Source organism: Mastigoproctus giganteus, chromosome 5, assembly GCF_048544385.1.
Source record: "Mastigoproctus giganteus isolate SK-2022 chromosome 5, ASM4854438v1, whole genome shotgun sequence".
Lineage (NCBI taxonomy): Eukaryota > Metazoa > Arthropoda > Arachnida > Uropygi > Thelyphonidae > Mastigoproctus > Mastigoproctus giganteus.
The window spans coordinates 99,976,485-99,993,166 of NC_143579.1; the positions used below are offsets into that span (position 1 = coordinate 99,976,485).

Consider the following 16,682-nt stretch of genomic DNA (forward strand, 5'->3'; position numbering starts at 1 on the left):
GACGGTACTTCTCCACTTATTCTTAAAACTTATGCGCCTGAACTTACTCTTGTTCTGTGTCACTTTTTTTTCACTTTCTTATTCCAAAGGTGTTTTTTCTTCTGCTTGGAAATCTACTCATGTCCAGCCTGTTCCTAAAAAGGGTGACAAATCCCTCCCATCCAATTAACGTCCAATTGCAATTACTTCTACTCTTTCTAAAGTAATGGAGAAATCAATTAACTGCCAACTCTTTAACTACCTAAACATATAACTCTCTCTCTACAAAGTTCCAGCAACTTGTGAATTATGATGCAAAAAGGCTAATGTTCATTTCATTTGCTATAAAATTTATATTCACATGTCTTCAAGCACTAATTGTTCCTCTTTAGACACAATGGCATGGCAACAAACATTATTCAGTGCTTCATTTACAATACACAGTATATGGATAGTTTATGTGATAAATATGAAAATATAAATAAAATAAAACAATAGAATAAAAAATAACTGCCAGATTTCTAGAGGTCTGGTTTTAATGAAATTTGGGGGACACAAATACAGAATTTTATGAAAATCCATCCACTAGGCAAGTTATTACAGACACATGGATTGACACAATGAACAATGATTCTTATATTTAAAATCAGTAAGGATGTTAAGAACCATCCATTCATAAAAGAATAATCCATAACAATACACTCTTCCATCGCCACCTCTAGCATAAACCAGTCCCCCAATTATGAGGAGCAGCTGTCACATACCTGAGATTGTCAAATTATAACTTTAATTTTTACTTAAAAAACCTTTTCTCTTTCATACTCCAAATAATTTTCCCTTACCTTATTAGGGCCCTGAGGGATACAGATGATTATACTATCTCCTTTCTCTTCCAATTTCTCTTTCAGTCCCTCTATGGTTTCTGTCCTACCTGACCTGAAGTGATACAATGTAATGCACCATGGATATAAAATTACTCATGCAGTACATCTCTGTACCACTTTGAAGAAGTGATATAGAGACTTGCTTTTCCAAAAGCAATCACGTCATTTTATGCTGATGAAAAACGAGGTTTTTATATTTGACAGATTATGAAATAAGTTTTATAGAAAATTTTCTTCTGATGTGGCCTGGGGGGTGATATCATGGTAATTATTTTTCCTAATCTACTCATAAGTGCACTTGTTTCCCCTTGTACATCTAGCAGGTCTTGAAACAGAAGACTTGCTCAGGTCATTAAGTGTTATTTTATCTGATAGCTCCAATTAGTCTATTTTAAAACGAGCGCAAAAATGGGCTTTGATAAACTGATAATTCCTTCTCTAGTAAGGATCAAACTACAACTGATAACAACTTAGCAAGAGGATCAATTATTCAGCTGCATAGTGTGCATTACTTTTGGAACTTCCTCTTACACCATCCTCAACTATTTGGAAAAAAGTTCCATCAGTACTGCAACTGAAATACTACAAATTATAAGTGTTACAAACAATCACAGATAGTGACAAGAAAAACAAAAAGCATCTTATGTTATGCTGACACAGGTTGAAAATGGTAAACATATATTTGAACATGTTTTTGGAAAAAAGTATGATTTCCATATTTGTAGAAAGTGAAACTGGATTATTAGAGTGTGAGTTGGTGAGATGACAAAAACGTATCCCTACAATTACTGGTGTTGTTTATCTGGACATGTTTGAAAGCTTGCTTATTACAAATCAGTGATGGCTGAGAAGGAAAGTTCACTTCCAACAAGATGGTTTTACCTGCTGTTAAGCAGGAAGATAACTAAACTGGCAATTTCCATGCTGCTTGATTGATTATGGCATGCTCCCTTCCCAAGATCCTTCTCACACCTAATCTCCCTACTACTTTCTGCGAGTCAGAGTAGAGAAAGTTCATAAGAATTTGTCTAATATGTGGCGAATTTCAGTGATATCTGCCCCATTACCTCCTGGACCCATTCTAATCACATGCAAACTCAGTGTTGTATCACTTCACTGTCATATGATGCTTTCCTTTTGAATGAGAAATAGTTTTTAGAAACATTTAAAGTTGCAAAAATATTTTGTAATTGTCCTACATATAATATAAACTTCAGGTTTTAGAAAGAAAATATCTAAATGTCTAAAAAAATAAACAACGACAGTCCGAACTAATCAGAATAATAACAGTAATTATTTACCTCTCTAGCTACATTGCTGGTTTTTACTTCCTGAATGACAGTTCCTACTGTTATATAATCGATGACATCTGAAATGCATACATAATAAATCTTATATTAATACAAAAATTACAAAAAGAAAAATAATTAACATAATCCAAAGCCTCAACAGAAAGAGAAGATTTGAACTGTTTTTGTAGTCTTTCTTAAAGTTTCCAAGCACTGCAATTAGCAGAACATTAACAGTACCCTCACCACACGACTCCAAGTTAAAATGAGGATGCTAGACCTGTATACAGTACTAAAGATGTAGCCTAACCATTGCTTTATATCAGTGGTTTTCAACCTTTTTTTAATAACGGCACCCCTAAGTAATTTATTTTATTTTGTGGCACTCCTACTCAATCTACTCAATTTTTTGCCTGTTAGATCCGATTCTCTCTCTCTCTCTCTCTGTATATATATAAAATGATATAACAATGCAATGAAATTACGAAGGTCTTATCAAACAAGAATGAGCTATAAGATTTATGCAAAATTTATAAAATGTACATAAGACAGGGTTATGGATCCAGTAATACAGTAAACGCAGAAAGGACAGGCAACCATAATGAACAAAAGACAAAAAGGTAAAAATCAGTATATTTGTGTATATGGTACGGGAGTTGAGCTATCAGGTGTAATAACCATAAATATCAGGTGTAAGGAAAAAAATCAATTTAACTGAAATAAAAATAAAATGCAATTAATAAGGGCATAATTATTGTAAGAACCTAAAGCGGTGGGTCCTAGGACTTTAAACTACTTCTTCAAAAGGGTTGGCAGCAAAAATTGTAAGAGCCACGACAATAGGCCAGGTCTCTGTTACTGTTGTCACGGCTCCTACGATTTTCGCTGCCGACCCTTTTGAAGAAGTAGTTAACCCTCTTGAAGAAGTAGTTAAAAGTCCTAGGACCCACAGCTTTAGGTTCTTACAATAATTATGCCCTTATTAATTGCATTTTATTTTTATTTCAGGTAAATAAAAATAGGGAGAAACTTACAGGTTCTCCCTATTCTTCCATAGTTATTAGGGGATCCGGAAAAGTTGCCCCTCACATTTCATCTCCCACATTTAGTCCCCCCAGTAGATAATGAATAGGCTATAGAAATGTAAATAATACACCTAATTTTTTATTAATTCTAATTTATTTTGTTTTAATAGGATGAATCAATCAAAGGTAATCAATGTTGTATCACTTCACTGTCATATGATGCTTTTCTTTTGAATGAGAAATAGTTTTTAGAAACATTTAAAGTTTTTTGATTAAAGACACATTTAATCAGAAACATTTTTTTGATTAAAGGTAATCAAATCAAAGGTAATCAATCATAGAATAAATGCACATTATTATTGTTTAAAACTCGAAGTTGTATGCAATGCCTCTAAGGTAATCAATCACATTACAATTTTGAAAATCTTGGACTATTCTTTTGATTCTAGCAGAAATTGCAGCATAATTCTTGTTTCTTTGATTGCCTGAATCACTGGCAATTAGTTGTGTAATTTCGAAATTGTGCAGCCCTTGTTGTTTCTTTAAAGAAGCAATGAATCGGTAAATATTTGGGAATAAAGTAGCACAAGTTTCCTGAAATCCCCTGTGCCACCCCTCCACGCCGTTGTTGGTACGTTGCTGATCATTCAGTTTTCGTGTGTCAACATTCCACAATTCGATGGCAAAAATGGGTAATTGCCGGCCTCTCCTTTGTCTTCTTCCAATATATGTATCTTCAAAGTAGTTTGCAATCACCACAGCTTCAATGGGGAAGTCATCAGCCTCAACTAAATCTTCAAATGCTTGAATAACGTTAGCAGGAGGAATAAATGCCAATGCCGGAATCATTCGGATTCAACAAGCAAATTCACGGTCTTGTTCGTATTGAGCTTTTAAACCTTCATTCTGTACCTTTCGCCAAACGCTTTGGGAAAGATGAAAAAAAAAAAAAAAAAAAAAACAACCGGTATTTACAATACCAGGAAATTCTTGTTGGAAGGCTTGCATGGCACTTTGTTCGAAATCTGTAATAAGTCGCTGGGGGTTGGAGACCCGGGTGTAGATTTTTAACTTCTTGAAGAAACTTGACGTATGTGGGACGAGTCTTGTTTGGAAGAAGCGCGTAGACCACTGGAATAAGTGCATTGAATTGAACCACATTGTATGAATTGTATAAAGCTGCTGGAAATGCGTGGGTACTGTGTTAAAAGTTCCATCAGAAAACCACTCCTGGCTATGTGCCAATAACTGAAGATTGTTAGTAGCGGAAAAAATAAGCATGCGACCCGTGAGCAGTTTGTCCTGAGAATCATACATTAAAAACTGTTGTACATTGCCATCGATACTAATTTCTTGATAAATTTGTGGAATTACTAGGTCCGGGAGATTGCTCGGTAAAGCAGGAGTACCATTGTTGCATCGAACATGACGAATGGTTCGTTTAAGTGAATCCTTTTTAGGAAGTAATGCCGTGACATTGGCATGAGCCTCTGCAATAACTGATGCAACAATTTGCTGTGGCCGTTCGTTCATGGTTGTTGCATGTTGCTGTATTTGACCAATCAATTGCAATGCTTCCGACCTTGCAGCTTGAGCTGCATGGTTATGTTTAGTTACGACTTTCACAACTGGGCCTTCCAAACCCTCTGTCCAAACACGCCCTTTGCAGGTGAAACGTTTTTCACAAACACAGATTCCATTTTGTTCATCTAGAGTTTTCTTTGAAAACATGTAAATGTGGTTGTCATCATCTACCAATTTTCTTTTGCCTCTTATTGACGGAACACTTTTTGCCATTGTACACACAGGATTAATCAATCAAGATGGAAAAATAATATGGAGATATACTGTATTGCACTGCCTGCAACGCTCAGCTTGTTCACATGATGCACCGCTGATAATGAGGTGGCCACAAAGTAGTATCATACAGAGGGGACACTCCCATACACGAATTGCCATTTCGTGTATGGGACACTCCCATACACGAAATGGCAATTCCGGCTACATGCTAAAATCACATAGACAGTGGAGGCCCCACTTTAAGAACATAGAAACAGGCTGGAACATTGTGAAGTTAGCAATATTCCTGGAGTATTTTTTAAAGTTTTGTTATTGCGTTAGATAATATATCAATTTGCAGATTATTAGTACAGTCAGTCCTCGTATAACACGTTTACAAGAAATGGCAGTCGAACGCAGAATCACCCCAACCGAATGCAACACAATAGGAATGAAGAGAAGATTCTGAAAATGTATTTATGTTTTTTATATCAGTGAAGGGGAAAGACATTTCACCATAATAACCTAAAAACCAACACAATTTCAGCAATCAGTATAATCGCAAATGCAATTAGATCGAGTTTACTACCAGTTTATAACAGATTCCACTAGCAGAAATGCAACTGGAAATTGTTTTTATTGTTTTATGGTAGTAACCCCCAGAAATGTGCTTTAGTAAAATGTGAGGTGTTAATAGTGTATCTCTGCCTTTACGGTGTTGTTTATTCAGTTGCTACACGCGTGCAGCTTTGTTTATGTGTATCAAGCGTGCCTCCTCGTTTTGTAATTGTGCTTTATTTCCTTAAAATGAGTAAAATACTTAAAAGGTGTGAAAAAGACTGGTGAAGACACTGCAGATTCAGAGAGAAAAAGAAAAGCAATATCGATAAACAGAGGCGGACTGGTTCAAAAATTCTTACCCGGGAAAATTTATAGTGGCCTCATACAATGGTTTATGGCCAAAATCACACCGGCCTCCGGTCCACCGGGGTTCCCCCCAGTAAGGCTTATGGCCAGTCCGCCTCTGTCGATAGAGAAAAAATATGAAATTGTGAAACACTTTGACCAAAATGAAAGACCATGTGATATTGCACGTGCTACAGACCTAAATGAGGCAATGCCGAGAATTACAAAGAATGCAGAGAAAATAAAAACAACTTTCATAGCAGGAACAACTCAAAGTGTAATTAAAATCCATTAGATTAAGACACAAAGAATTGGAAGAGATGGAACGGCTGTCATCTGTTTGGATAGAAAATCAAACAAAAACCAAGTTTGCTTACGATAGAAGCAAAAGCATTAGCAATATTTTATTACAATTATTTATTGTGTTTGGTAATGTTTTGGTTACAAATGTGTGCTCAATCTTGGGTAGTCGGCACCTAACCCTATTTTTCCCATAAGAGACTGACTGTATATAATTTTCATAGTTTATTGTTACTCCAATCCAAAAATAGCAACACTAAGAACGGTGGACGATTAGCAAACCATAACATAAGTAAAGGTTTCGACAATAATATGCAACTGGTTATAGGGGCTGTGTGGTAACATGAAATGCGGTCGTTTTCTCTTTCTGCGATTCGATCCCACATTTTCCTACCCTGGTATTTTCTCCCCCTCCCCACTTATACTTTCAATTCATTTCTCTTGTTAAATATGGAAATTTACTTGTTTTCACCTAAATAAAATTATTTAATTATTAATAAAGTTTAATATTTTTATGTCATTGCCAAACATCCATAATGTTTGGATGTTCCATCCTTAGGAGAAGGAGGTTAAGATGCCATTTGCAATAGACATTAATAAATACAGTTTTTTTTTATTTTATTTACACTACTGGGCGTAAATAATCAGGTGGCTAATTATAGCAGGTTTCAGTACAATTCTGTGAGTACAATGAGGCCAGTACACCTATCTCACTCTATTGAAACCTTTTTATTTTCACTCACCTCAATCCAGTAGTGTTTACATGGAATTTTGTATTTATTAATGTTTATTGCAAATGGCACACTTAATATCCTTGTAGGCTGCATTTTAGGCAATTTCTGGCCATTATATTTTTAAATATTACTTTTTTGACCTTAACTCCATAAATTTACATCTGACATTTTGACTGATCTCAACTGTTGTTTTAGGTTTAATGTAATGAATGAATTGAACTGCTTTTAACTTCAGTTCCAATTTTTATTTAATTCTTTTCCTTTATTTATTTATTGTTTTATGTCTGGCATCCTATGAACACTGCATCATTTCCCTGCTAACCAGAGCCACTAATAATTTTTTTTTTTTTTTTTTTTTTTATACACTTCACAGAAATACAAAGAATCTGGAATGAATGAAAAATTTGGAAGACAATTCCATGTGACTAAATTTTGACTGTTTTTTTGCTCAGTTAGTTATTTTCTTTAACAAAAGGAATTTTGCATTCTTTCATTTAGATCATTATTCGAGTTAGAATTACAATAACAAAAAGAAAAAAAAAAAAAAAAAAAAACACTATATAATTTAAATTCTTTTTATTTATGCATTTTTTCATTTCGTATGAAAGATATTTGAATTATGTATAGTCCAATGCAAATTGAATTAGTAATATCTTCACATGAAATGTCCTGAAATATATATATAAAAAGAGCGTGCTGATTTAATTTATAAAAATAACTCTTTCACTTTGGCTGAGACTTTGGCTGACTTGACTTGATTTGATTTGATTTCAGAAACAGTAAAGATGTTATGACATATTTCATGAAGTTTTTTTTATGGAATAATTTAATTATTTCATAAACTATTACTTGGATTAATATCAATACACTATTCATATAAATTAGTGTAATAAGTTATGAATTAGTTATTAATTAGCTATTCAGTATTTTTTTTAAAAAACATTTCCAGGTTCTATCAATTCTGACAAATTATCTTAAATGTTCTTTCGGAAATCGGTACAATCGAACTCCAGATTTATCTCACACGAAACACTTATTTCTGTGCATGACAGCAGATAATTATAATAATAGAAAAATAAACACACAAATAATTATAACAATAGTAAAAAAAAAGACTACTTAAAACAAAATTTCTATGTTTAACGAACACTAGAAATCGAGCCACAGAAGCAACCATGTGTTACCAACTTAGCGTTGGGCATGCGCATTATTACTCGTTGAGTTTTGATGGCCACAGATCGCCGTGTTAGTTTCATGTTCTGAAAGTGAGGGCGTTGGGATGAATTGAGCAAGAGTCCACTCTGTATCTTACTCCTCTGTGGAGGCGGTGAAAACAGCAAACGCATGCTGTCGACTGCACCACGAAATGTGAGGAGAGCCAGATGCAGGAACTTTTATTGTTTGAATTTAGACAAATCAGAACAAGATTCACTTGTTACTGAAAAGACTCCTATAAGATTAGTCACTGTTCCCTCCCCCATGTCAGTCACTAACCACGTGACTATCGCCCTCGTGGTCGAGTATGTATTCTTTCCATTGTGAAAGGATTAACAGTTCCAGTCAATCCTTTCACAATGGAAAGAGAACCCTGAAGACATACAAAAGGGGAGAAATTAGTTTAAAAGCAACGTGACAATTTGTACACGAATGTAATTTTTAAAATTTGTTCGGAAAGGTTAGAGTTATCGGAAGTTCAGTTCGAGTACTCCAGAGAGTTTAACGTGGAGTCTCCACTAAAGGGGCTGGGACTTCAATAAAAATTCGAGTTATAGAGAGTTGACTGTACAGTATTTACATTTCTGTAGCCTACTCATTATCTACTGGGGGCGAAATGTGCGAAGCCACTTTTCCGTAAACCAGTTATTATACCTGATAGCTCAACTTCCCTACCTCATACACAAATATACTGATTTTTATATATATATATATATTTATATATATTTGAATAATGTTTGAAATAATTGAAAACTGAATCTTACATAAAAAAGGGGTAAAGCGTACATCAGAGGCAGCAAAAAGCATTTTTCTCTACATGATGCTTGAGATATAAACTTAAGTGAGAATAATTAAAAAATTTAAAAAAAAACAAATAAAAATGCCAGCAGCATGGCAAGACAGAAGAGTGAAAATTGTGAAATACGTAATGATCAAATCAACAGGGAGGGAAGAGGATAAAATTATTGCAGCAGAAACTCTCGAAAGTCTAAATACAAAGATAATAAAATATAATCAATTAAATGAAATTTAACGGCACCCCCTCTGACGGGCACCAGGTCCAGATTTGTGTGAAATATCACAAGCAGAGATGTGAACAACTACAGTAAAATAAAATAAAACAAAAAATGACTGACCATTATGCCCCATCTCAACAGATGACCACAAGGCCAATAATGGTCAGGGAATCGCTGCATTTAGATCGCTAGACAAATTGCCGCAAAGGCGAATCGATCGAAAGATCAGTCCACCATCCAATCCCCAGATCAAACCGCCAATGCAGAGGACTTGAATAGCGGTGGTCCTGATGCAGTGAAAATTAAAAAATAGGACAGATACAAGCACTTAAATGCAAAGCCATTTAAGTGCTTGTATCTGTCCTATCAAAGCCATTTAAGTGCTTGTATCTGTCTGGTTAAGATTACAAAAGTAATTTTAACCAGATTATATAGGCGAAACGAACTATGCATGGCAGCACAGGCGCAGCATTAGCAAATCAGCGCACTACTGTCATGTGATATACTTATAGAGGGTCTCTCAAAAATATTGGTACAAACGTTTAGGGGAGGTAGGTAACATCTAAAGGAATGTGAATTGCATAGGAACCTGTAACTGGAAACGTCATGAGAAAGTAGTAGCAGAGGCACAAGAAGCAGAAATGACACAAGACAGTAATTAGTGGCAAACGTTTATTTGACATAATATTAATGATGTTACAACAGATGCTTGAAGGTTCCACCATGAGACGGGATGCATGCATGACACCGACGCAGCATGGATTGGTGGACACGGTCGAACACACCTGGAGTTTCTTTGACAGTAGCAGCAGCGCAGAAGTCTCGCCACGAGATCCATTTCCGTCTCCACAGGCGATTCATACATGATAGATTTGAGGACCCCCCCACAGAAAGAAATCAAGGCTCGATAAATCAGGTGAGCGTTGGGGCTAGGCAACGGGTCCACCACGGCCAATCCATCGACGCCCAAAATGCCTATTCAAATGGTCACAAACGCCTTCCATAATGGGCAGGCGCCCCGTCATGTTGAAACCAAATGTTGCGTCTCACATTTGTTGGAACATCGTCAAGTAACTCTGGTAGAACTTGTTCAAGAAAGATCCGATATTCAGCGGAGTTCATGCGGGATGGTATCAGGTATGGGCCGACTAAGCAGTCACCGACCATACCTGCACACACATTTATTGCGAAGCGATGTTGTGCCGCATGGGGGTGCACACCGTGTGGGCCCTCTGCTAATCCATACACTAGGTGCATGTCTGCCAGCTCACAGTTCGTATATCAATGCATGCTCTTCGTGCACATAAAATTCTTAAATGAGTAAACCAGAAATTTTCCCTCTCGCGAACTGATGAACAGCGCTGTGTACTGACTTACGGTGACGTTTCCGGTTATGGGTTCCTATGCGATTCACATTCCTTCAGATGTTACCTACCTCCCTTAAACGTTTGTACCAATATTTCTGAGACACCCTGTATTTGAATAATGTTTGAAATAATTGAAAACTGAATCTCACATAAAAAAGGTGTAAAGCATACATCAGAGGCAGCAAAAAGCATTTTCCTCTACATGACGCTTGAGATATAAACTTAAGTGAGAATAATTAAAAAATAAAAAAATAAATAAAAATGCCAGCCGCATTGCAAGACAGAAGAGTGAAAATTGCGAAATCATACGTAACGATCAAACCAACAGAGAGAGAGAGAGAGAAGAGAATAAAATTATTGCAGCAGAAACTCTCGAATATAATTTAGAAAGTCTAAATACAAAGATAATAAAATATAATCAATTAAATTTTGAATAACCAATTAAATAAAATTTACCGACACCCCCTCTAATGGGCCTGGTGCCCATCAGAGGAGGCGGCGTTACAAAAATTTTATTCTCTTCCCTCCCTGTTGGTTTGATCGCTATGTATAATTTCACAATTTTCTCTCTTCTGTCTTGCCATGCTGCTGGCATTTTTATTTATTTTTTTATTTTTTATTTTTAAATTAATCTCACTTAGGTTTTTATATATATATATATATATATGAAATATAAAAAAAAAAATATATATATAATATTTATTACAATAATATAATTATAAAATTACATTTCATAATACAAATTATATATATACAGTACATAATAATTTTATTCTTTATCTAGAGGTACTAAGTAAACATCAATTATAGATCACGCCAAAATTAAAAAGATACCGTATACCTTTTTATAATGAAATAAACATATAAGTTTTAAAAAATAATAAGTTTAAGTAACTTAAACACAAATTACATGGCACCCCTAAAATGTTGTTGCGGCACCCTGCCTTATACAATGGGATATTCACTTGTCCTTGTCCCTACTGGAAAATTCCTATAATATTGACAAAATCCCACGAACTGTTCTAGTTGGCTGGTTGTTGGGTTTTATTGGTGCATTAGCAACTAAGGCTATAATGTGCCAAAACCAACTGTTCTGTTCTAGTAGCCTGTCTGCATTTATAAGAACATTTTTTCAATGGAAATTTGTGCAAATACAGCAATAAAATACTTTCACACTGAGCAAAAAAACAGAATCTTATCTCTTGTTTTACTCTCCACAACCTTGGCATTAGAAATGCCTAGGAATTGTAATCTGCAATGGTAATCAACTAAAAAATGGAAACGGAAGACTTGAAAACTGTTCATAAAAGAAGCACATAAAATTCTTCAATATATCTAACAATAATAATGTTGATACATGGATGAGAGCATGTTGGGTTTTAGATCCAAGTTATGCTTGGATTTTCAAATGCTGGCATAACATTAAAAAGAAACAAGCAAATTGCTTTATTCATGCCAGAAGAGTGGACCATAAAAAAACTTTGTGCGCGAGTGAGGATAAAATGCTTAGAATCAGACTGTTTTCACCAGAAGTTCTTTTTATTTTTGAGTAAAGCATATATTTTGTATTCTCTCAAAACTGCTTTTGGATCATTAACTAAATTTGGATGAGTCAGTACTGATGATCGCTTATTGTACTTTTACATTTGGTAATTTTATATACTGCTCATATGGCTTTTCTGAACACGTCTAACCTTTTCTTTAAATGGAATTGTCGAAGGTTTCCAGCCTAGTTACACATCTAACCAAAGAGTGTATATACATGCTTCAAAATCTTTATATATATATATATATATATTTATTATACTTTTACACTCCTTTTGTCATTCAAAAACAAACAAACAAAAAAAAAGAGCCACAGCCATCTTGCACTGCATCATGTTAGCATGCAACTCATTGTTTAGATGGCAATATCTCAAAAAGAGTAAGGCACCTCCGTAGTCAGGTGGGAAGGAGCAGCAGTGCGTAGCACACGCTTCTTGATTAGACCGGGGTTCAAGCCTGTCACCAACAAATACGGAGGATGCGGAAAGGTCAGGGAATGACCACCGCATATCCCGGAGCAATATGGCCTTAGTTGCTAATGCTCCTAAAAACCAAATAACAAACAAACAAGTCAAGAAGAGTATACATTTTACGAAAAGAGAAAATCGACTACACAGACTAAAGCTTCAAAATTGTAAAACAGCCAATGCTATTTGGCTTTATTGAAATAAGTTGCGAGGACAGTCCTGTATTTTCATGAATTTTTGCTGCCAGAAAGATTTGAAGACTACCTAGTTAATGCAAGAGTTGTCACTATTACACTATTTTCAAACAAAGGGCACTGCTAAAAGATTAATTAGCATTAGCAGAAATGATGCAAGAAAGCAAGCTTATGCAGCATCAACAAAAAAAAACAGAAAAAAGCATTTCCACTTCACTCCTCCATTCTTTCGAAATACCTGTCCAGCTGAGTCTTAAATTTATTTAGGCTCAGCTGGACAGGTAATCTTATTTAAAAGAGGAGATACTGCTATGACATTCTGTTTTGGAGTTAATTGTTACTTAATCAGATAAATGGTCTCTTTTAAATAAATGGAGGATTAACCTTACTGGCAATACCACATTTTTGAAACAGTGCAATACTAGGGCAACTTGTTGCAAAGGAAATGTTTGTTCTGCTGTTTGCAATAATATCATTGCATTAACTATTGCAGTTTAAATTCTGTCAGATGCAAAAACATGGGAAAGGACAACAATCCTCCTAACTCTATATATGTGGATGAAAGTTCTTGCATTAGCATTGTTGCATTTATCATTAATTACAATTGTGGGTGATTGATAATTATCAGTCAGTCACTAATCTTGCTGAAAAACAGAAAATGCAATAACAAGCCACTGACACTGACAAGAAGTTGAAATTTCATACTTAATGAAGGATTGTGAGGGGTCCAGGCATGAGTAGTGGATCAAGTTACTATTAACATATTGGAAAACAAATTTCGTCGATGTTTCACCACCATTGTATAGTGTGCATGTAATTCATTAAAAGGATATGTTTGAATCCATGATTAACCTTATTTTCAAATTTTGCTATTCGTGATTATCCTGCGAATATGTGAATATAGTGGGTAAGCATCTAAGCATACTCATAAAAGAGTTAGATACTTTGTTGTAATGAAGGGGAGGGTTTGATTTATATACAAGTTCCTCCGGGAGTGTTTAGATACAAGTTCCTCTGGGAGTGCAGAGAGGAAAGTGTTCACCTTGTAATTTTGAGTTGAACTTGCCTGGAACTGAAAATCCTTCTCTACATCTCAATTAAAAGGATGTCTTTGTGTAATTTAACAATTACACAAAGACATCTCTGGAAAATTGCGATGTCAATTTTACAGGGATTCCTTTCTCTACTGTGGAAAATAGAGGGAGGTTTGTGGACTGAAGCAGGTCATATACAACAGTCAAAGAATTTTATCAAATTGTACATTCCAGTTATTCTATTTTCAGTAGGTTTACTGACCTAGAATTATCCATTCAGTGTTAGTTTGGAGATTGAATTTGTCTGGAACAAAAAATCCTTTTCTATAGTTCAGTTAGAAGGACGTCTTTGTGTAACTGTCTGACACTGAAATTTTCCACAGATTTTTTCCTGCACTGTTGAAAACAGGTATCATAGAGAGGGAGGTTTGTGGACTAAGGCAGATGTACAACAGTGTAAGGATATTATCAAATTGTACATTCTAGTTATTCTATTTTAATTGGTTTACTGACTTAGAATTATCCATTCGGGGTTGAAGAGTAGAGGTTAATTAGGTCTGTGGAAAATGCTATTCTGAGGAATAGCATTTTCCTCCTGAGGTGGGTAGAGGTTCATTTGCCTCTATGTAAGCACTTTGGACAGGGGACATTAAGAAGGCTTCTAGAGCAGTGTGAAGAGCCTTGCAAACTGCTCTAGGAGTGTGAAGAGCCCTGCACCAAATGGTATTGTCTTGTGAGTAGACGATTTCTATCTAGCTAAACTAGATAACAAAACACTAACCTCGATGAGAACATATTATAACAAAATACAAATAAAGAAAAGTATCTGTTTGGCATTTCATGTCATGGTATAGACTGCTTCGGCTTCAGAATTGTAAAAGCCAATGCTATTTGGCATTTCAGGTCAGTATTCAGTTTGGTGTCTAACATTAAATCTGAAAAAAAAACAGATATTAGTGGTGAGTGAGATCAGACAACTTTTTAAAGTATACAGCAGGCCCCCGTTATAACGCGGTTCACTTTACGCTGATTCGCTATAACGCTGTTCTTATATTATAACCCGTATCTGACTATAACGCTGTCACAGATCACTATAACGCTCTTTTACAGATTACATTTTTGACATATTAACGAAATCATTTCATTTGATGGAGTCGACAGCTTGAAAATGAATAGCAAAACAGCATTAAAACGTTTCCCACGCCGACTTGAGAAATTTTCCCACGCTCAGTAAAATTTTCTCGCACGCTAATTTAGTTTCAGTACAGTGACTTGTTACGTAGTTCCGCGATCAACATTTTAAAAAATGATCAAGTATATTGCTTGTAATATTTGCGTTATATGTATTTATCCGAAGTCTAGTCATCACTCAGTACAGTAATAGACATCGTGCGTAACGGAAAGTTTACTTGAACATTGTATCGTAATTAATTCAATCAACGCAGTTACATTTTCGAAGAGCTAATAATGACTGATAGGAATGAAAAAGCAACAACGTCTGTGTGCAGTACGAAGACTATAAACGTAAGAAAAAGACTTTGAAAAGTAAATTAGACGTTTTGAAGCGAATCGATTCCGGTCAACGACAAACGGATATGTGCCATAATTTAGGACTTGCAACTTTAACTGTAAGAACAATTATAAAAAAATAAAGAATTAATTTTTGCAGCGGGAAAGATAGCTGTTCCACTGCAAGCAACTAGGACTAGGCCGGCTATTAGGATTGAAATGGAAAGACTTTAATTTTATTGAGGATAATATTCCAATGCAGAATTCAGTTAAGTTAAATATTAAAAAAAAGAGAGAGAGAGAGAGAGAGAGAAAGAAATTAGCCAATATGATGATCTGAAGAAAACTCGCCTAAAAAAAAAAATGTGGAACCATTTAAAACTGGTAAGGGCTGGTTGAATAGATTTAAAATCCAGGGAGAAGCCGCAAGTGCAGATCAAGGAGCCGAAACTTTCAAAAAAGAACTTTTGTTAAAATTATTGAAGAGGGGTATTATGTGTTATACTTCTCAACAAGTTTTTAACATAGCTGAAGCAGGACTTTTGTGGAAACGAATGCCTAAAAGAAGTTTCATATTGAAAGAAGAAAAAAACATGCCAGGTTTCAAAGCGGTGAAGGATCGGTTGACTTTATTGTTGGTTGTAACGTTGCGGGGGATTTAAAATTAATACCCCTTTTAGTTTAATTGGAAGAGGGCCAAAGTTCAACTCAAAATCCAGAATTAAATTCATTATTTTAATTGGAATTTTAAATTTACTTTTGATACGCAAGTAGTTACCACATAATTATACGTATGCAATGCAGAATATTTTATATGTGCAAATATTTGAATATTAAATATTTTGACCGACATTTGCATCTTTTCATTACTGTTTATTATTCATTAGAAAATATCCTATGGCACTGACCGCAGCTCATCAATACATATGTTACCTTATGGGAAAGCGGCGCTCGCTTAGCGCGGATTCACTTAGCGCTCTGTTTTTCCGGAACGAATGATCAGCGTTAAGCGGGGGTCACCTGTACTTAGATTCTGCTTGTAATTTTTTTTGCTTTTAATAAAAGTGACTCACAATCAATTTTTTTCCTGATAAGCAATATCCATTCTACAGAATGTGTCACTAACTTACTTATAGAAAACTGTGATTGCCTCTCAATGATATGAATATTTTGTGAACAATATGATACATATGATACAGTTCTGTGTATTAATTGTATTTAACTCAATTTCAAAGAGGGTAGTGCCAAGTATTGCATTCCTTCCTCTTGGGGTAAAAACTGGGTGTAGGTTCTAATCACTCAAAAAGTTTTACTTTCAAGAGATTATCAAAACATTTTTAGTTCTCATTTCCAGAGAGTACAGCTTGAAGAATGCCATGCCACTACTAGATTTCATTATTAATGTATAGTATGAATCAGAGCTGTAATGCTCAATATGT

General features: G+C 35.1%; 1 protein-coding gene across 1 annotated transcript in view; it reads right to left on the bottom strand.

Annotated features, from left to right (window-relative positions):
* The window catches only part of Mtpbeta (mitochondrial trifunctional protein beta subunit), a 292,313-nt gene that overhangs the window by 129,424 nt on the left and 146,207 nt on the right, over positions 1–16,682 (bottom strand). The window contains exon 5 of the mRNA XM_090373364.1: positions 2,165–2,232. Within this exon, the coding sequence (XP_090229490.1) occupies positions 2,165–2,232 (68 nt within the window). The remainder of the gene's footprint in view (positions 1–2,164; positions 2,233–16,682) is intronic.